Source organism: Zootoca vivipara, chromosome 4 (assembly GCF_965207765.1).
Source record: "Zootoca vivipara chromosome 4, rZooViv2.hap1.1, whole genome shotgun sequence".
NCBI classification, from domain to species: Eukaryota; Metazoa; Chordata; class Lepidosauria; order Squamata; family Lacertidae; genus Zootoca; species Zootoca vivipara.
Genome location: NC_142587.1, coordinates 70,766,015 through 70,786,899, shown reverse-complemented (window position 1 = coordinate 70,786,899; position 20,885 = coordinate 70,766,015). Strand labels below are relative to the sequence as shown.

The 20,885-nt window shown below is 41.2% G+C and overlaps 1 protein-coding gene across 38 annotated transcripts in view; it reads right to left on the bottom strand.

The window, feature by feature from the left end:
• Positions 1 to 18,787, bottom strand: part of ABI3BP (ABI family member 3 binding protein) — a 137,589-nt gene extending 118,802 nt beyond the window's left edge. For 31 of the 38 annotated variants that reach the window (XM_088668137.1, XM_060273724.2, XM_088668152.1 and 28 more), the window contains exon 1: positions 18,624 to 18,787. In XM_088668137.1, the coding sequence (XP_088524263.1) occupies positions 18,624 to 18,702 (79 nt within the window). In that variant the 5' untranslated portion in view covers positions 18,703 to 18,787. The remainder of the gene's footprint in view (positions 1 to 18,623) is intronic. The other 7 variants (XM_035114435.3, XM_088668138.1, XM_035114436.3 and 4 more) reach the window with 2 other exon arrangements.
• Between the last annotated feature and the right edge of the window lie 2,098 nt (positions 18,788 to 20,885).

The window sequence follows — 20,885 nt, the reverse complement described above, 5'->3', positions numbered from 1 at the left end:
GGGGGTCCTCGTTTAAATTCTACCATGAACAGCAGCAGCAGCTTGCTCCTTCCTAGTGGCCTCATCCACTAACACCAGTCCTGGCACATTATTTTGGCACATGGCATCCATTTCACATACAGGATACAGAAGTTTAACAGCACAGTTTTACGCTCTGCATGTAATGTTGTTCTTTTCTGTTAAACAAAACGAACAGCATGTAAAGTTCCCAACATTAAAAACAAGTGCTACAGATACATTCTCTCTAAGGAGTTGGAACATGTGGTATTAGTTAACACAGTGCCAAAAATATTTGTCCTTAACACAAGGGATTAATACAGAGGAGCACAAGAGAGGATTGGGCCTTGGGTGGTTTTAAACAGAAACACTTAGCATAAGTTTCATGAAGTTGGAAAAGCCTTGCATGGAAATCTCTTTGCTTGAATTCGAGATTAAACTCCTATTCACCGATCTCATTTCCATTAGTTTAAATTTAGCTCAGTTTTTAGAACCCATGGCATAGTACATTTGAAAAGGCAATGTTCTCTCTCTTTGGTATAGGTTCAAAGTAAATTGGATGATTTCAAAGGAAAGATGTACTGCTCAGTAAGTTAGAAAGCAGACTTTGGTCATATGATATTAGAAAGTACACACAGTCACCCACTTTCAAAAAGTGTTTTCCAGAACATAATGGAGCCTTTCTTCCCATTTCTTTCCTTTAGCTTCTATAGGATCTCTATCCCCAAGCACTGTCACAATAAATTACACTTCCATAACTCTGAATTTCATAATAATAACAATGAACAGTTAAGTAACAACATATGTGGTTTGAAGCAGCTCCACCTAAAGCTCTAAATGAGAGCTCTTAGGTAAGCAACTTTAGGTCCAGTTCCAACTTCGTGTTGTTGTTTTAGCTGAATCATCTTGTAGTATGAGTTGAGTATTTTTGCTATGCATAGCTATTGTTGTTTAGTCGTGTCCGACTCTCTGGGACCCCATGGACCAGAGCACGCCAGGCACTCCTGTCTTCCACTGCCTCCCGCAGTTTGGTCAGACTCATGTTCATAGCTTCAAGAACACTGTCCAAATCTATATTTGGACATAATTAAGAGTTGCTGCCCAAGAAACTAAACTGATCTTTACCATGCCTTAAGTCATAGAAGACCTCCTGGATTAGACCTAAAGTGATTAACCAGGTATCTCTAGAAAGCCTGCAAGCAGAACGAGAGGGCAATAGCCTTCTAATGCTGTTCTTCCCAGGAACTGGTATCCAGAGCATGGTCCATCTGATCTTCCAGGTTATATGTAGCCATCTTGACCAGTGGTCAATGATAGCCCAATCCTCCACAAATTTCCCCTTTAAAAGCCATCTATGTTTGTGGACGTCACCATATCCTTCTGGAAGCAAATCCCATAAATTAACTATGTCTGTCTGCTACATACTTCCGTTTGCGTGTCCTAATTCTCCAGGATTATATCCACAGATTTGACACCAGTTTCAGATTCCATCTATCAGCTCCATCTGTTACACAGGTTGAGACCCTACCTGCCTGCAGACTGTCTCGCCAGAGTGTTGCATGCTCTAGTTATCACTCGCTTGGACTACTGTGTTACCTTTGAAGGTGACATGGAAACTACAACTAATCCAGAATGCGGCAGCTAGACTGGTGACTGGGAGCGGCTGTCAAGACCACATAACACCGGTCTTGAAAGACCTACATTGGCTCCCAGTACGTTTCCGAGCACAATTCAAAGTGTTGGGGCTGACCTTTAAAGCCCTAAATGGCCTCGGTACAGTATACCTGAAGGAGCATCTCTACCCCCTTCGTTCTGCCCAGACACTTAGGTCCAGCTCTGAGGGCCTTCTGGCGGTTCCCTCGCTGCAAGAAGCCAAGTTACAGGGAACCAGGCAGAGGGCCTTCTTGTTAGTGGCACCCGCCCTGTGGAATGCCCTCGCATCAGATGTCAAAGAGAAAAACAACTACCAGATTTTTAGAAGACATCTGAAGGTAGCCCTGTTTAGGGAGGCTTTTAATGTTTAATAGATTATTTTATTTCATTTTTCTGTTGGAAGCTGCCCAGAGTGGCTGGGGAAACCCAGCCAGATGGGCAGGGTATAAATAAATTATTATTATTATCATTATCATTATCATTATCATTATTATTATTATTATTATTATTATTATTATTATTCCACCCTGAGATTCTCTCTTTAAAAATAAGATTTTAAACTGATCAAACCTGCTCATCTCAGAGAACTAGGTTCACCTGGTGCCATTCTTATATGTCTGATTAATCTGGGGAGAAGTCTACATGAGTAATTGTCAGGAGCCAGTGTCAGGAATAGGTCAGCAATAAAAACAACAATACTGGTGTCGGTGAAGTTTACTCTTTATTAAAAGAACCAAAAAACCGTGCAGGTGATTACAGCAATTCTTCCTAGTAGGTCTTGCCCTCATTGAGGCAGTTGTGAGGATTGAAGGTCCCCACCTTCCCATTGCTTTCTAAGGTTCCTGCCCTCGTTCTTTCCACAGCAGCCTAAGGCTTTATTGTCTTGCCTCTCATTACTCCACCCTCTTCATTTCTCTGCATGTTCTGGGAGTCCAGGAGGGAGAGAAGCTGATCGCAGCAGGAGGGAGAGGCCCCTGGGCTTCTTCAGCAGCCTGCCTGATCTCTGCCTCTGGACTGCCTTCTGCCACAGTCTCTTCCTGCTCACTAAACCCTGTTACTTCTTCAGCTTCCAACACCTCCTCCTCCCAGTCTGCTACCTCTTCTCCCACTAACTACTCATCGTTGTTCCCCAGGTTCATCTGGCAAAAAGCCGACATGAAGGTTGTAAAGAAAAGATGACTGGCTTACAGTGCTTGCCTCTGGGATGCTTCTTTGGAAAGCATTATTACTACTTATTTCTGACCACAATGGAGATATTTCTTGGCAATTTATCTTTTCTGGGTTTTTTTTTTTTTTGACATTTCATTCTCATTCATCCTTCATTGGGGCTCATTCTTTTTCAAGAATTCATTTGATACCTGGCAAGAGACAAGCAATGCTTATCCATATCTCCCCTCCATTCACCCCCCCATCCCCGCTTTATCAAGATTCATGGTTTGGAAACTTGTACAGTAGCTGGAAAAATCAGAGGAAAGCAAAGAGATTACAGCTATTAAAATTTATTGCCTTCCAGAAATGTCTAGGAATTTTCTGCTGTTCTGACTACAAGCACAGGTTGCACGTTTACTGGAATGAGGTCAAATCCCAGTAGCAATTTAAGTTCTATTACTTCTTTTCCCTACATTTCAAAACACACACACAAAAACCCAAAGCATGATGACACTAATAATATGGGCGATGTGTCACATCGAGACATTGTGTCCTACTTTTAAATCAGTTCTTATCTAATAAATCAATTACACTTCTTAACTCTATGTGAAAGATCTTCATTTTGAATTTGTTCTTGGTGAAATCTCAAAATTGGCAAAATACAAGTTACTTCTGCTTGGTTGATTTATCAGTTCTATCATAATAATCCACAAATGAAATAATATTGAAATGAAAGTAGCAATCTGTTTTCTACTTTGATCTCTCAGGTTGTAGTAATTACACTAGCGAAATGTTTGTACATCTACAGTCATATGAATATAAATTTTATTTTATTTTTACTCTGTAATTCCAAGGGTAACTACAAAATAAATTAAACTTAATCTGTCTCTCCATTAAACTGAATCTACTCGCACATGAATTACATGTGCTGCATCCATTTGTGTTCTGTAAGTGTTGGCTTGAAATACTTATGATTCTAACAGCTGGAAGAATTTATTCCATCTTGCATAAGAGAAAATGAGTCCCAGAATACTGATGACCTGGCCTCTTAGATAAATTGCAGGTAAGATAATGAGAGATGACCATTTTGTTCTTCTACATATTCTAATCTATTCCTGTGAAATTTATACACATCAAAACCCTGCAATCTTAAGAAACTATTGTAAACAAGAATTAATTAATGATTGGGAAGTTAATCTTTTTCTTTTTCTTTTAACAAATATTTGTTTAAATGATGTACTTTTTTCTTTGTATTGTATTTTAATGACTTAAATAAAGGTTATTTTTAAAACTAAAAAAGAAGAAGAATTAATTAAACCTGAATTACTATTACTCTATAACTGAAGAAAGGAATTAACACAGTGTTCTGGAGAAACAAAGTTAATTGTTTCAGTGACAATGTTTTCTTTCATACTTCGAGAGAAAATGTTTTTCCAATTCACATACAATATGCAGGTTGGATCTGGCAGCAGGAAATAATCAAGTATGAACAAATCTTGCTTTAAGTGGAGTTAAATGGGGCAGGGGGAGAAAGACAGGTTTTCAGCCATTACCCATAGAAAAGACCAGATGGCAAGATAAAAGGTTATTATTATTTCTTATGTAGCACTATTCAACATGCACACAGAGATTTAAAGAAAAAGAAGACAAAGAAATCTCTCTGCCCTGACAAGTTTACCATCTACATTGTGACAGCAGGGAAAACAATGAATGGATCAACCTATTTCTGTCTCATAACAGCATCCTAGGCACTGAATCATAGGCCTGTTTTTGCAAATTTTCTTTTTAAACACAAAAATTTGTATTTAAATTAGACACATTGTATAAAAGGTAGGTCCAGTCGTGACTGACTCTGGGGTTGTGGCGCTCTATTGGCCGAGGGAGCTGGCGTACAACTTCAGGTCATGTGGCCAGCATGACAAAGCTGCTTCTGGCGAACCAGAGCAGCACACGGAAATGCCGTTTACCTTCCTGCCAGAGCGGTACCTATTTATCTACTTGCACTTTGATGTGTTTTCAAACTGCTAGGTGGGCAGGAACTGGGACCAAGCAACAGGAGCTCACCCCGTCGCGGGGATTCGAACCGCTGACCTTCTGATCGGCAAGCCCTAGGCTTTGTGGTTTAGCCCACAGCGCTACCCGCGTCTCTCAACACATTGTATATTCACTGAAATATGTGGGTTTTTGTATGCCTTTCTGTAAGTAGAGGTTCCTGTTGTTGGGACCACAGGTGGTTTGTGAGCTTCATTCATGTGATCCACTGCATTGCACATGCAGGTGGTGCTGTGGTCTAAACCACTGAGCCTCTTGGGCTTGCCAATTGGAAGGTTGGTGGTCCAAATCCTCACGACGGAGTGAGCTCCCATTGCTATGTCCCAGCTTCTGCCAACCTAGCAGTTCGAAAGCACACCAGTGCAAGTAGATAAATAGGTACTGCTGTGGCGGGAAGGTAAATGGCATTTCTGGGCACTCTGGTTTCCATCATGGTATCCCATTGCACCAGAAACGGTTTACTCATGCTGGCCACATGACCCGGAAAGCCATCTGTGCCGGCTCCCTCGTCCTGAAAGCGAATTTGACTGGATTTAACCGTTCAGGGGTCCTTTGCCTTACCTTTACCATTGCATGTTTGTGGATTTGTGGTTGAAGTAGTGAAATGGCACATCTGTTGCATTATATTTCTTATTGATTTTTAACCACACTTTTATTGCTTCCTTTATTTCTTGTATTCTATTGTATTAAAAATTGGGATTCAAATTGTAACGCTATGGAATACGATGCACAAGCAATAAAATTGCAACTAAAAATCATACAGCATCTAGTGCAGAGCATTACACTTGCTACAATAGGCAGAAAAATCATTAAGTGGTCTGCCAAGGGCCTGAGCAATTTTCAAGTGGTCGATGGCGGGGAAAGGTTGGGAACCACTGCTCTAAAATACACGTTTTGTGCATATATATTTTTAACCAAAACTGCCTTGCAAAATTTAGGAACCTGCCTAATCTGATTGACAGATACACTGAACAATCTGCACAGAAATCGGGGACTGGTGAATCATGAATTAAGTCAGATGTGGACTGAGCAAATTTCTCCTCCATTCCCTCAATAGAGAGAATGACAAGGAGGAAGGAAAGACCAGCAGTTTTAGGCAGGATTTCCCTAGCCTTACCTGGAAATGCCAAGTACTGAATTTGGGACTTTTAGCGTACAGATCTTGCACTGAGTAACAGCCCATTCCTCAGCTCCAGGCCTGAGTAGAAGTCAAAAGTCTATATTGTTTACTTATATCTTATAGTGTTTCAATGTTCTAAACTCCTTAGGGAGAAACACCAGGATATAAATAGTTGTAAATAAACTGTATAAACAAGAAACATAAGGCCAAGGAAGCAACTGCTCAGTTCTAGTACTGGACCAAGTGTGATAAAATATTGGAATTGAATCCAGACAGCAGTTGCTGAACAATCATGGACTCTGTCCTTGGCACAGTCAACAGCCCTTCACTATCAATTCACCATTTACAAAATTTGCTATTTGCCTCTTATGTTTGCTGTAAGGAACTTACTGTTTTAAATAAATTGCACCAGTGGTGAAGATAAAATAAATCTCAGCAAACCTTCACACAATATGCAGAGCACTACTTTTACTGAATACAATGAATTCCAAAGGGGTAGTTGTGTTGGTATGAATCAGCAAAAAGAACAGAGAGTCTGGTGGCCTCATTTTCTAACCATGTCAGTTGGGGATAACACCTCGTGCATCAGATAAAGGGGGCTCTACACGACAATAGTTTATGCCACAATTTACTTTTAAGTATTGACGCATCATTTTTCAAGCACACAACCTCTCAAAACAGGATCAATAAAACAGGAATATAACTTATAATTAAATTTTAATTGGATTTTTACTAAATGATTATGATGATTATTTAGTAAAGGTACCCCTGGCCGTTAGGTCTAGTCACGGACGACTCTGAGGTTGCACCCTCATCTCGCTCTATAGGCCGAGGAAGCTGTCCACAGACAGCTTCCGGGTCATGTGGCCAGCATGACTAAGCCACTTCTGGCGAACCAGAGGAGTGCATGGAAACTCCGTTTACCTTCCCACCGGAGCAGTACCTATTTATCTACTTGTACTTTGATGTGCTTTCGAACTGCTAGGTGGGCAGGAGCTGGGACTGAACAATGGGAGCTCACCCTGTTGCGGGATTCGAACCGCCGACCTTCTGATCGGCAAACCCTAGGCTCTGTGAGAGTTGTCATAATGATTTTAGTTAAAAGTAGAAGTTAGCACGTGTCCTCTTTTTAGCTCTTCAAAATATGGCAACCCTAGAAAATAGCATATAAGGCAGAGTTGATAAAATGAACTCCTGGCACAGTTGTCATCAGGACATACAGAAGCAATCCAAATCTAGGAGCACAACCCACCTCCAACCTGCTCTTTAATGGAAAGTGACCCTGTTTCAAGCAGGCAGTTTCTCCCAGATAGATGCACTCACCTGACTTGCCTGGATTTATTTTGGTTTATGCATCCTTGCCAATGTTTTTCCCGATACTTACTAGCTATTATTTTACAAAGATGTGCTTATTAATTGCTAATTTCAGGCTTGAAATGAGGCATGGAATAAACAAAACTTTGCCAGCACATGTGTAAATGACTTCAAAAGGAGAAGACACATTTCTAGGAATTCTCAGTTGTGTGTGTGTGTTTTGGTACTAACCACAATTTCCTTTTATCCAAAAAAAGGAGCAGTCTTGTGTAATAACAAAAATGTGGATGATGGAATGTACTGAATATACATAATAAGAGAGATCTCCCTAAGCTAACCCAGCAACAAATAGTTACATTTTTCCATATCCAAAGCCAAGCTCTATGTGCTAGGAAGTGCTAACTTCTTATCTTGTTGCTATAGTAATAGCAGCATTACAAAAACTGAATTACAGCCACATGCCAAGACATCGCTTAAACTGTACTGGAGCAAAAGAAGGCTGACACTACTGCAGCTAAATTGGCAAGGTTGTGCTAAGCCCATCAAGGGAGAGCTGAAGAAATCGCTCTCTGAAAGGCATTGTTCCAGAGGTGATGCCTTTGATCATTGTAACACAGCTTCTTCCCTGCAGCAAAGCCTTCTAGGTCGCAATAGGATATAAGAATCCAAGGCAGAGAGATGGAGGCAGAGTAGATGGAAAAGCTTGTCCTTCATGGTCTCTAACCACTTCCTGCTTCTGCCCTTGTCCCTCACCACCCTGATCCTACTTTACAATTAACCATTTTGCTGCTGCTGACATGGTGGCCACACCAGCAGTGTTATCTGTGGGTTAGGCAGCCAACAAGATTATGTGAGTTGCTGTTGCTTTGTTGCTGTACCTAGAATTTTTTGTAAAAAGGTGTTTCAAGTTGCTGTAGCAAAGCAGCCTACAGACACTTGTTCTCCTGGGCAATCTGGACACCCTTCTCAAGAGAGCTTACGCTGGCAGGGGTGCCATGGTAGCAAAAGCAAAACAACTGTTAGAGGAGGAGGAGAAGGAAGAGTGTGGGTGCAGCTGTAGGACGAGCAGAACCCAGCCTTCACTCCAATGAAATGGGGTTCTTCCTCAGAACAAGGAATGGGGATTGGTCAGGTGCCACTGGAGCTTCCTATACGGAACAGGAGTTTCATGGGATGGGTGTGTAGGTGGCAGGAGCAACAGCATCTGGCCAGATAGTGAGGGAAGTGTGCAAAGGCCTGATGCCACCAATTCTTCATTCCCAGCTTCTGCTACCAGAGGCAACTGTCTTATTTTGCCTCAGGCCTGCACCTGCCTAGACCCTTATAATGATCTTCTGCCTGAAATACTGCTGCAGAGCAAGGGCTGGTTGGACTTGCAAGCATCTGGACTTGTAGAGTGGGGTTTTATAAAAATAGAAAACTGATCCTGGTTATTTTGAAGATGCTTTTATTGATCTGTAAGTTGCTGTGCAGATCAATAAAAGCATGTATGGCATGCTCTGGTCCATGGGGTCACAAAGAGTCGGACACGACTAAACGACTAAACAACAAGTTGCTGTAAGATGCCCTGAGTCCTGTGACTGTAGGAAAGAGAAGGGTAGAAATCGTCTTAAATAAAGCAGAGCAAGTGGTGCAGAGCTGCCTGCCTTTGTCTCACTTGCCACTCCAAAGCTATAAGAGCACTGCACCAAAGTGCCTAATTCTGCTTGATAAGGGAAGGACTCAAGGGTTCCCTGCAAAGGATGCTAAGCACCTGCCTTTGTCCTAAATTATCCTTTCCCTGCATGTCACTTGCATGTCACAATTATGTGGCATGCAACTTTATAGAAAGCTCTGGTAAGAGCAATTATGGACATGTGTTTATGGCGCTGCATTTGCTTTGCTGTAATTTTGTGTGGGTGATTTTAATTGGAGACACACAGCAAAGAGGGCACAAAAGCTGGTGGAGTATAACACTAGAAATTCCCTGTCATTCAATGAAATTTATTGCTAGCAGATTCAGACTAGACAAAGAATCTCATAATTTATGGCTTTTGCTGCCACAAAATACAGTGACAGCTAATAGCTTGGATAGCTTTAGAGGAGGATTATACAAATATTTGGTTCCTAGGTTCCTGAATGACAATTGGTCATAATGAGTTATGCACAAATTGGTGGAAGCAACTACAGAGTGGGTAGCTTATGCCCTGCTTGTGGGCTTCTTGAAAGCATCTGGCTGCCCCATGTGGAGAGCAGGATGCTTGGGGTGATGGACATTTGGTCTAATCTAGCAAGCTTCTTCCTATGCTGATCTAGCAAGCTTCTTCAAATTCAACTTGGCAGTGTCTGGAATACCTTTAACAAGAGAAGTTTTAGCACTTTCTTACTGAAACCTTGCTGGAAAAGGTTCTTACTTGTGCTCTTGGCCATTTTCTCAAGTTCAGCTTTCAGTCACAGGACAAGTTTAAATAAATACTTCATGGAGCACATACAAGAAGGGATAAATCATTCCTTCATCATGTGACTACTGTGAAACATCTAGTGCTATCCTTAGCCAGAAAGAAAATCCTCAGCTAGATTACCTCGGGCTCAGAATAACAGTCCTTGTGTTCCAATAAATGAACGTAACATGGACTTCGGCACCAACTCAACTGCAGTATTAATGACAGTATAGTGTCACATCAAAGAGCACTTGCAGTTCACCTTCAACAAATAATTTGCAAAACTAGACATATATTAAAATTGCAAATGGAAATGGAAAGTAGACAGTTCAGAAATAAGCAATGATTTTGTTTCAAAGATATACCGGTAGATTAATGTTGTGTCTAAGGGTAAAATTCTATGCATGCTTAGCTGCAGTGAAGCCACGTTTAATACAGTAGGACTTACTTCTATGTAAGCTTACATAGGATTGTGCTTTCAATTGCCATGGAACTAAAAATCAAGGTAATTGTAACAGAAGGGGCTGCAGCTCAGCTTTGCATGTCAGCAGTTCCCAGCATTTTCAGGTTGACTGAGGATAGTGGCTCCCAAAATTGCCCCCACCCAAGGACTGCTTGAAAATTGCTGCTGGTCTTGGAGAACTACTTATTATTATTTTTCTGCCTGCTGTATGACTGCATTGTGCTGTGCTAGATGCTGTATGATTTTTAATTGCATTTGTATTGCTTTCTTTCTTTATTATATTACATTTGATTGCATCAGCTTCCTATGCCTTTAATGCCCATTTTCAGGAAGCTGACATTGCTTTAAAAGTCTCCCCTCAAATTAGTAAATGGCAAATCCATGGAATTCTGTATGACTTTTGTACTGCTGGGGCTGGTGTTTAGAATACAGTTGTGCTGTAATTTTATAGGATCGTGTATTGCTTACAGCCACCAATTATTATAAATATTACATGGAAGCCAGAAAACCTTTAGCAAAAAATAAATGTAAAAAGTCAAAGTTATCAGCTGCCACAGAATACACTGTAAGAAATTACATTGTTTGACAAAAATGAATGAAAGCACATGTTGAGGTTAAGGGCAAGTGTTACCTAATGCAACACAGATGATCAAATGTAGAAATGATTGCAGCTAACTATACTCTCAAAGAGCCAAATAACAAGCGATTTGTAATGGAGAACAGTGGGTGGCACAGGGCTGCCAGGCATTGGCAGAGAAGTGCATCTTCTAGGGTTAGCGGCTGGGGCAAAGGCTGAACTTTCAAAAGGGGAAAACAAAACACCACACCTCAGCCTGGGAGCATTTTCTACTGCACCATCAATATCCCAGTTAGTAAACGTATCCCAGTTAGTAAACGGAAATACTGTTGGATAGCATTAGACTTGGTAATTTCACTGAGAAAGTCATAGGTAATCCATTCTGACTTTTCTCCTATTTATCTTGATTATTTCACACAGTTCACCTTGCTCTTTCTGTTTAAATCAAAGTTAATCATTGCACCAGTTAGATTTATTTTCCACCACAAGGTAATTTCTCATCATTTATCCATGGGTACAATGAAGGTGCCTGTAATGAAGACAACTGTGTCTCCCTTATGTATATTCATAGGATTTTGTCCAGTGCTGTGCAAATGTCATTCAACTTCTGCAGCAGAACTTTCCCTTCTTTTCATCATGTTGCTTCCAAAGCTGCTCCGGAGGGTCTTCCCAACCCTCTGGGGCAGATTTTGAAGATCCACGAGGGCCTGCACAGGACAAGGAACATAGGGAGGGGGAAAGTTCCTTTGTAAAAAATAAGATTTTATTAAGACTTTTCATAGTATATTGCAATATGAAAGGGGGGATAGAAGAATATGAAGTCTTCTCTCTCTCTCAAGTAGACCTTTCCCACATAGAAAGAGGTGAACTCTCTCAGCTCTCATCTGGGAGCTTCCCTTCCCTGCCTTTCACACAGGGTCCTTCACCAACCATCCATTACCTTCATTTGTGTGCAATGAGAGGGGGAAGTTCCATTGTGGCAAGTGGAAGTCTGTTGTGTGAGTGGAATGGCAACATTCGATACAACCCACTGATTGTACCATTTGACAAGACATCTCCATACACGCATAATGGGGTCTGCCTTTGGGAACCTCCTTTTCCAGGGTTCTTGAATAGGGAGGTTCTTCAGACTGAAGGCACATATGTTGCAGTCTGCTGCACCTTCACACACATTTTTGTTTACACTGCAAAATGGTGAAAAGGGTTAAGATGATACAAGTTTAAGAGCATTTGTTAACACCAATATAGATTTCTTGCCATGCTAGAAAGGGGTATATGGAATAGCAAGGAAAATGGAAGGCTATGGTAAACAAAAGAGAAAAGGAATAGGCTAGTCATCTGGTGTTAATTCTAAAATGCTGGCTGGTTCTAGTCCTTGGGGAAAGTAAGAAAAAAGTTGACCTACATTTTGTTGCCTATGGGTTCCAGTTCTAACATGACTGCCTTCCACTGCACTTCTAGACAGCATCTTGGCTCATTCCACCACACACAACATCCACAATACACTAGAGAATGAATATCTGTAAACTCATCTTTTGCTACGCCGTCCATAAAAGCAAAAGCATTATGTTTTCTTTACCTGGTAAAGGTCACCAGCTTTTACAAAATAAGCTCCAGGAAATGTCTGCTGCACAATACAGCATCTAAAACAGACTCTAAGACCCAACTTGTTGGGTCTTGTTTCTTTATCACAGATTCTTTTTGAGCTGCATAGCATTTACTCTGCAATGTTTACCAAGTTCCATTTCATGCCAAGTGTTTTCTGTTTCACTATATTTCTGTCAATAAGTGAATGTTTTTATTTTACAGAGTCGCATATAATCAGCATACTGCTCGCGACTTAATTCAAGAAGCCTGGAACTCTTTTGTCATTGTAGTCAGGTAAAGCTAAATCTGTCATCTGATCTACTTTGCTGACTTGTCCCCTCAAACCCAGGAAGTATTTGGGGTCAGATGAGTTAGTCTTGCCTTATTGAATACAGTTCTGGGAGGTACCCTTCTAAGAACAGCCTGAGGGCTAATAAGAATATGAGGCACTATGGAAAAACTGGAGCATTTGTTTTTATTTCAAACTGCTCACAGTAATGTTTCAATACACTGGGGAACATGTAATAACAAAGTTTCCTTCTGGTGCACTTTGGCGTCAGAATTAGACTGCCCTTTTTGACTGTTCAGAGAGCAAAACTGTTTCAGCACCAATGCAGAATAAGCATAATCAGTTCAGAAGATCTACCGGAACTTGCTGTCGAAATAATCCCAAAAGATGATCAACCTTCTCAATGAAATAAAGAATCATCAAACCAAAATGTGAAAAATAAGGAGTGCTCTAGTATCAATTCAGCTAAATGTTTCATTGCCACCACACCCCTGGAATGAAGACATTAGACAACAATTGGAATTAAGGGATCATATTTATTTAATCAAGGATCTGCAATGAGCTGACTCAAAATCTAACTCTTCCCAGGAAGAATCTCTGAGGAAGCCCAGATTTTCTGCCTTGGGCAACACTGTCCTGGCTCCGTAAGGTTGGATGATACATTGTGTGTCTGCTTTAAATGCAACCTGAGTTTGTGTTTATGCTGCTCCATTTCACCTCCACTGTTCAGTGAGAAGAGGCTCCCCTTCTTTCCCCCCCTCAAGCCAGCTAGCAATAAGAGGTAGGTTGAGAAGACCTGTACCCACCTTCTATGAGATGCCTCCTAGTGCTCACCAAAGTCTATTACCTGCCCACACTACCTGCCAACATGTGGCAAAACTGAATGGGAAGCAAAATATGCCACTGCATCCCAGCTGAATCAAGCAGCATGGAGGAAAGCAAAAACATATGGTTGCCCCCAAACTGTGGAAAGACCAACAACCACAACAACAACAAAATCATATGACCTCCAGAAGGCAACCAGCTACACCCACAATTACAAATGGGATGAAGTGTCTCACGAAGATGCCACGTTTGGGAGAAGACAGACCATATACTGTAAATGCTAGCTCCCTTACCATTCATTTGGTGGCCCCTGTCAAAAAAAAATTCCATGGTGCCTCTTTCCATGCCAAGAAGGTGTGGGGCAAAATTGCCTCCAGAATAAGAACCTAAGAAGAGACTAATGAATCAGGACTATGGGTAGTCCAGCATCCAGTTCTCACAGTGGCCAACCAGATTCCTGTGGGAAACTTGCAAGCTAGACCCAAGCGCAAGAACACTCTTCCTCCCCGCAGTTTTGAGCAACTCATTTTCAGGAGCATGCTGCCTCTGATCATACAGGCAGGTTCCACCATGGCTAGTAGTCACGGATAGACTTATCTTCTATGAATTCCTCTGATCCTCTTTTAAAGCTATTCAAGTTGGTGTTCACCATTGCCTCCTGTGGATGCCTATTCCACAATTTAACTATGTGCTGAATGAAGAAGTAATTCATAGAGCATAAGGTTATCAGTAGCTATGAGGCCTGATGACCATCTTCCTCCTCCATTGTCAGAGGAATTCTTCCCAGTTGCTGGAAACTGCAGCTAGGCAGAGTGCTGCTGTGCCCATGTCCTGCTTGCATGCTTCCCACAGGCATCTGCCTGGCCCTGTGGCCTAGATGGGTTGTCAGCCTGATACAGCAGGCTCATGATATCTTCTTCTTCTTGCTAGCTTTGGCAGCTGGGAGAGTCTGGACGTCAGGGCTGATGCCGGACATTGTGCCAACTCAGGTGGGTGGCTCCACTGCCCTGCAACATCTCTCCCCACATCCCATACTTAATTAAAGTGGTTTGTTGTTGTTGTTTAGTCGTTTAGTCGTGTCCGACTCTTCGTGACCCCATGGACCATAGCACGCCAGGCACTCCTGTCTTCCACTGCCTCCCGCAGTTTGGTCAAACTCATGTTCGTAGCTTCGAGAACACTGTTCAACCATCTCGTCCTCTGTCGTCCCCTTCTCCTAGTGCCCTCCATCTTTCCCAACATCAGGGTCTTTTCCAAGGATTCTTCTCTTCTCATGAGGTGGCCAAAGTATTGGAGCCTCAGCTTCACGATCTGTCCTTCCAGGGAGCACTCAGGGCTGATTTCCTTAAGAATGGATAGGTTTGATCTTCTTGCAGTCCATGGGACTCTCAAGAGTCTCCTCCAGCACCATAATTCAAAAGCATCAATTCTTCGGCGATCAGCCTTCTTTATGGTCCAGCTCTCACTTCCATACATCACTACTGGGAAAACCATAGCTTTAACTATACGGACCTTTGTCGGCAAGGTGATGTCTCTGCTTTTTAAGATGCTGTCTAGGTTTGTCATTGCTTTTCTCCCAAGAAGCAGGCGTCTTTTAATTTCGTGACTGCTGTCACCATCTGCAGTGATCAAGGAGCCCAAGAAAGTAAAATCTCTCACTGCCTCCATTTCTTCCCCTTCTATTTGCCAGGAGGTGATGGGATCAATGCCTTGTCGTGGCGAAGGGGCTTGAATAACTCAGAGAAGCTATGAGCTATGCCATGCAGGGCCACCCAAGATGGACAGGTCATAGTGGAGAGTTTTGACTAAACGTGATCCACCTGGAGAAGGAACTGGCAAGCCACTCCAGTATCCCTGCCAAGAAAACTCCATGGACAAAGACAACAGGCTGATCATAGCTATGTAAAGTAGGACCAGGTGAGCTTTTTGCTCACGAAGGTGACATGCAGTGGCGAGAGGGTGTGCCTGGCAATGGACAGAGTGTGGCCAATGGTGGGTGGGGCCACTAACACACACACACCAAACTAGCCCCCGACCACTGACTCTCATACAGCCTTCCCACTACTTCTCTCTCACATATACACAGACTTTGCTTGTATTATCTATAAGCAGCACAGTGGCAGAGATCTTTTCTGGACTGGTAACTGTGTTATCTGGTTGTTAAATTCCTCTGAGAAAGTTTTATCTTGCTTCAAAATACCCATAAACAGCTGAACTATGTGCAACTTCAATTGAAAATCCTTGCCTGTGCATAAAAATAACATTTACATTTCAACTGGTGCTGCTCGGTTGGTATTGAACTTGACAGAGCCTCCTTGGTGGTGGCTCCCAATTTGTGGAATGTTTTTACATGTTTTATATGGATTTATTTACTTGTAATTTTGCTGTTTTACCATTTTCATGTTTGCTGCCATGAGCTATTATGGGAAGAAGGAAGGGCAGGACTGAAATTAAGTAGCAGTGTAAATTACAAAGCATTTGTTTAACAGAACCATCCTATTCATCAGTGCACAGGAAAGTTTTAAAATAAAGTGTCAGAAGACACAAGTGATTTTGTTATGTTTAAAGTGAAGGCAGAGGGTGGAAGAAAAGAATTTTTTTCTACCAACATTAACCACTGTGACTTCCAGCTGCAAAAAGTCACAGACCAGTTATGTGGCATTAGGACAGTCTGTCAAAATCATGCACTTGCAAACAATGAGCTAACTTTGCACACCTGCTTTTGCAGTCACATAACTTGTTTTTTTCTTGCAGTGACTTGAGTGCAGTTATTAATTCTCTTTCCACTGCATTTCTCTAAGTAGCAAACCAACTTTCCAAGAACTCCTACAGAAAGTAGGATTTTCCCTGCCGACAATTCCAAAACTGACATTTTAAAACAGATGTTTCTCATCATGATATTCAGTCAGGTGCCTGTGGAAGTGGCAGCACCTCAAAAAGTAGAACCTTCAGGTTGTAAGCTTCAGGAATAGCATATTTGTGCAAACAGCTTCTCCAATGGCCCTGCAAGTAATTGGCATACAAATGTCTTATTGGCTCTCTTTCCTACAGCTGCAGGAAGCAAACTTTCTTTCCTTGCTTGTACCAGGGAAAGGAAATCCAATTTCATGACATAATGCCAGGAAGAAGTAGATTTCACATCCTGGCGTGGAAAACAGAGTACTGGGATTCTAGAACCATAGAGTGGGAAAGTTCAGGCACTGGAATGGTTAAGTCTACCCAGAAATAAATCTGGCAAGAGAATCTCATAGGGATTATGAAGTGACTTGAAAGCACTCTCATCGGTTGGAGTCCTTATGCTGAATCTATATGTGTGCCTTGTGGATAGGATTAAACAATACTGAGGAAAGTGTGCCTTGTTTGCACTTCAATGTGCCTTAACTTTTTTATTTGACAAGACAGTGGAACAAAGAGACAAATCTTGTTTCTAGAATGCAATTCCAGCCAAACTGAAATGTTTTGACAAAAGACACAACCCTTCAGTATATTTCTGAATAGTTAACACAGCAAAATAAATAAATAAATAAATAAATAAATAAATAAATAAATAAATAATGAGCAGCATGTTCAACAATAAAAATAATCTCATATTAGAGCTATAGATGCTGGAGTGGCTGCTCACACTTACTCTTTTGCAAAAGGGAGAGTTATTTGAAACCAAATGAAGAATAATACACAAGTTTCTCAGCTGTTGACATAATCTGAGAGGTAGACTTGTGGCTTTGTTTTACTATACTGGGGAAAATATTCCTCCAGTGACTCAAGCATAAAATCGTAAAGCATTTTTCTTTGCCAGAAATCTACCCTCAAGGATAGTTATGGCTATCATCCCACAAAAATGGATAGGAAAGGTAAATAAAACCATCTGCAAGGTTTGCACCTTGGAAAAGATCCATATTCCAAATGCAGACAATACATACTATTTAACTCCAGAGTGTAATGACATTGCTAACTGTTAACCTATATTCATGCATTTTTTAATGTTTAGATGCTTCAGAATTTGAGGTATAGCCCCAAACCAAAGGAATACTTATCTAGGAATAGTGCAAAAATATAGTTTATGTAGCGACTCAATGTATTTCATCAGGAAGGATAATGAACATAACTTCCATTCAATGATAAATGGGATAGCATTCCAAAATTGCAAACTTTCAGAAGGAAAGTCAAGATGAAGGGTTATTCAGTATTTTGCAGGTGGAAGAAAATTGCTGTTATGACCTCAGCTTGGTCATACAGACATCTTCATGGATGCTGTTCTCTGACTTAGCATTCATCTAAGCCAGTGTTTCCCAACCTTGTGCCTCCAGATGTTTTGAGACTACAATTCCCATCATCCCTAGCTAGCAAGACCAGTGGTCAGGAATGATTGGAATTGTGGTCCGAAAACAGCTGGAGGCACAAGGTTGGGAAACACTGCTCTAAGCAACTGAACATTTAAAAAGAAAAAATAATAATGTTTCTCCTATAAATTGTCTTCTTGAAGCATCTGCAAAGCACACTGTGTACTTAAAAGACATTTCAGCAAAGTCAACAGAAAAATGTCAAGTCCACAAACTGTAGTGAAGCGTGCTGCTTTGGTGCCAAGGTGTTACAAAGTATTTCTTGATCTTGATTTAGAAATATGGTATCAATTTTACATTACAGCTGAGTGTTTTTGTAGCAAGAGAATACTTGCCAACTGCCTGAACAACACAGATAAAATTAAATTAATAGGGATTGGGGTTATGCCTTAGATTTTACATACCTTCTTTCAGACTATAGAGAAGGAAATCAAGTTCAGTTCTTGTAACACCCCCCTTGCCTCTTCCAAACATGCATTTCAGTAGAAAACATAAGCACTTTGAAAAACAGAATCCTTAGAAAGATGGGGTGCACTCCCCCCCCACATTTCCTAGTGATCACATCACCGGTATGAATAAGAAGTAAATGTGCAAACAAACAGTAAAATCAGTTCTCATTTACAACACAGATTTCCTCATTGGAATCATGAAACTACAAATCATTTGCTTTGTTTTGACAAAGAATTTTAAGCTCTCATACATGATTTTTGCCCTTTTCCCCATTACATTTCTTTCTCACTCCCCTTTCACACATGCTGAAAACAAGATTGTCTCATTAAGACCAATCATCCCCCCCCCAACCCTCAAGTAAAGTATAAAAATATCACATCTACTTGCCTCTTGGCAATTTCTGAGCATTTCCAAGGTTTAGTGCAATATTTCCACAGAAAAGTAGAAAGACCAGCCTTGATATCATGCTTTCAAACCCAAATGTGTACAGTTCAAGATGCTGAGGGTGTCATGCAAGGTAATGCAAGCTGCAAAACTGTTCTCTGTCACAGAGGCAGCAAAACTTTGACAGGAGTTTAGTTTACACTGTGGGAGGAGACAGTATGACATCACACCATCTCACTTGAAATGAGAAGGGAATTAAAATACAAATGATATTCTCAATCTCTTTGCCTGAAACAGAATTCCTGTTGCTGTCAACTGAGCACTCCATCACTGAGATTTACAAAATCTTAACTTGCAATCACTTGCGCTTTCCGTTTAGATTGGCAGGAATAATTATACAAGGAAGATATGTTAATGTATTTAAGGAGACTAAGTAGAAGTCTGTGGAAACAGACTTTTGAAGCACATAGGGAAAAAAGCTTACCCTAATTGATTTAACAAGAAAGAGGGGGATTAGTGGATACAAAGCAGATGTGTTCAAGAAACAATGCAACATGCTTAATGAATATAGTCATTAATATGAAGTGGTAAATGAAGAAAAACAACCAATCTTTGCAAAAAAAAAGGTAACATCAAATTAGAGCTCTGAACCAAAAGAAGCACACAGCCAGATAAGATATAGTTAATAAACATAATCCAAAACATAGGCATGCTAAGGACTCATTGATTTCAATGAGATTTAAGTCAGGTACAAAGTCACAACTATAGTAATAATAACTAGGCAGACAAGATCTGAGACCTCCTTGACTCAAGGGAGTTGTGAACAAAACGTGCCAAGTGGCTATGCCATGGAGAGAGCAGAGTCTGGTACCTTTATGAGAGCCACAGAGTCCCCAATCTTCTCTTTGAGCATCAACCCAATCACCTAGATCTCATTTGAATCATTTAATACCACCTTATCCAGGAGTAGGTGCTGAACAAAGAAAGACTCACCTCAATGTTTCCAGAACTGGCTGGTGAGGGTCAGGGAGAGGGGAATGAAGTATGAGAATTTAACATAAACTGGGTCAAAAGGGCTCAAAATGGAGGTTCTTGATGAAGTCCCCACACACGTATCCCTCTTTCTTTCTTTCTTTCTTTCTTTTGTTCCAAAAGCAGAAGGCTACTTAGGCTTGGATTTTGTAACTGATGAGATGGATGGTAATATTTCAATGTCATTGATGATACTGAGGTGTCACTTAGCCTCCCTGAACACCAGCACCCTTTCAGTCCAATGAGATGGTCTCTGCCATCATCAAAGAACAGCATGGGCAGAACTGAAGTGGAGAGGGGGTGGCCTGAGCCCCGACAAAGAGGTTTGGAGGGCTGCATTTGGTCCCTGAGCCTGATATTTCCTACCCGTGCTGTAGGGTTAAGCACCCTTAACTACAGTTCCCAGGGACGCACCATTTTCAAGTTCACCACAGGCAGCAAAATGTCCAGTCAGCTCTGAGTATACCAGACTGTTCAAGCCATTCTTCTGAGGAAACTGCTTTAGCTGTCTCCAATGAAGAGTCTCCAGAGAGTCATTAAGATTTCCTCTTCTCCTTGTTTCTGTTCTGGTACCTTCCATCCTTTCCTACTTTGGGTATGATGTGTTTCTGGGGAGCTGGAGAGCATCCTTTGACTAGCAGTGTTCCCAAATGACCGTGCCTTTGACAGGCATAGCCAGCTGTTCAGGTTTGAGACTGACTGATTGCCAAATGAAGTGTTGGTTTAAAGGAGAAAGCTGTTTTCCCTCCCTACAATTTATTTATTTTACATGCATGCATGTTGGATGGTTATGCATTTATAGGGAAGGAATTAGCCCCAGAAGAGGCTATATTATTGTACGTGTGCTGCTTCAGACTCAACATTTAGAAGTGCAGGTAGGTGGCAGCAGTAGCAGCACAGCACATTTAATGTTGGCCTAAGCTTGGGCCAGACAGCTAAATGGCAAAGAGGGACAGCTGCTCCAGAAGGATACTATGGTTGATGGTATCAAAAAGCTGCTGAGAGGTTGAGAATTAACAAGGACACATTTCCCTTGTCTCTTTCCTGACATAAGTCATCACACAGGGTGACCAAAGTACTTTCTGTACCAAAATCAGGCCTAAACCCTGATTGAAATGGATCTAGAAAATCAGTTTTTCTCCAAGAGTGCCTGAATCTGGTCCATGACCACCTACTCAGGAACCTTGCCCAAGAAGATTAAATTGGCAACTGGCAAGTAATTATTTAAGTTTT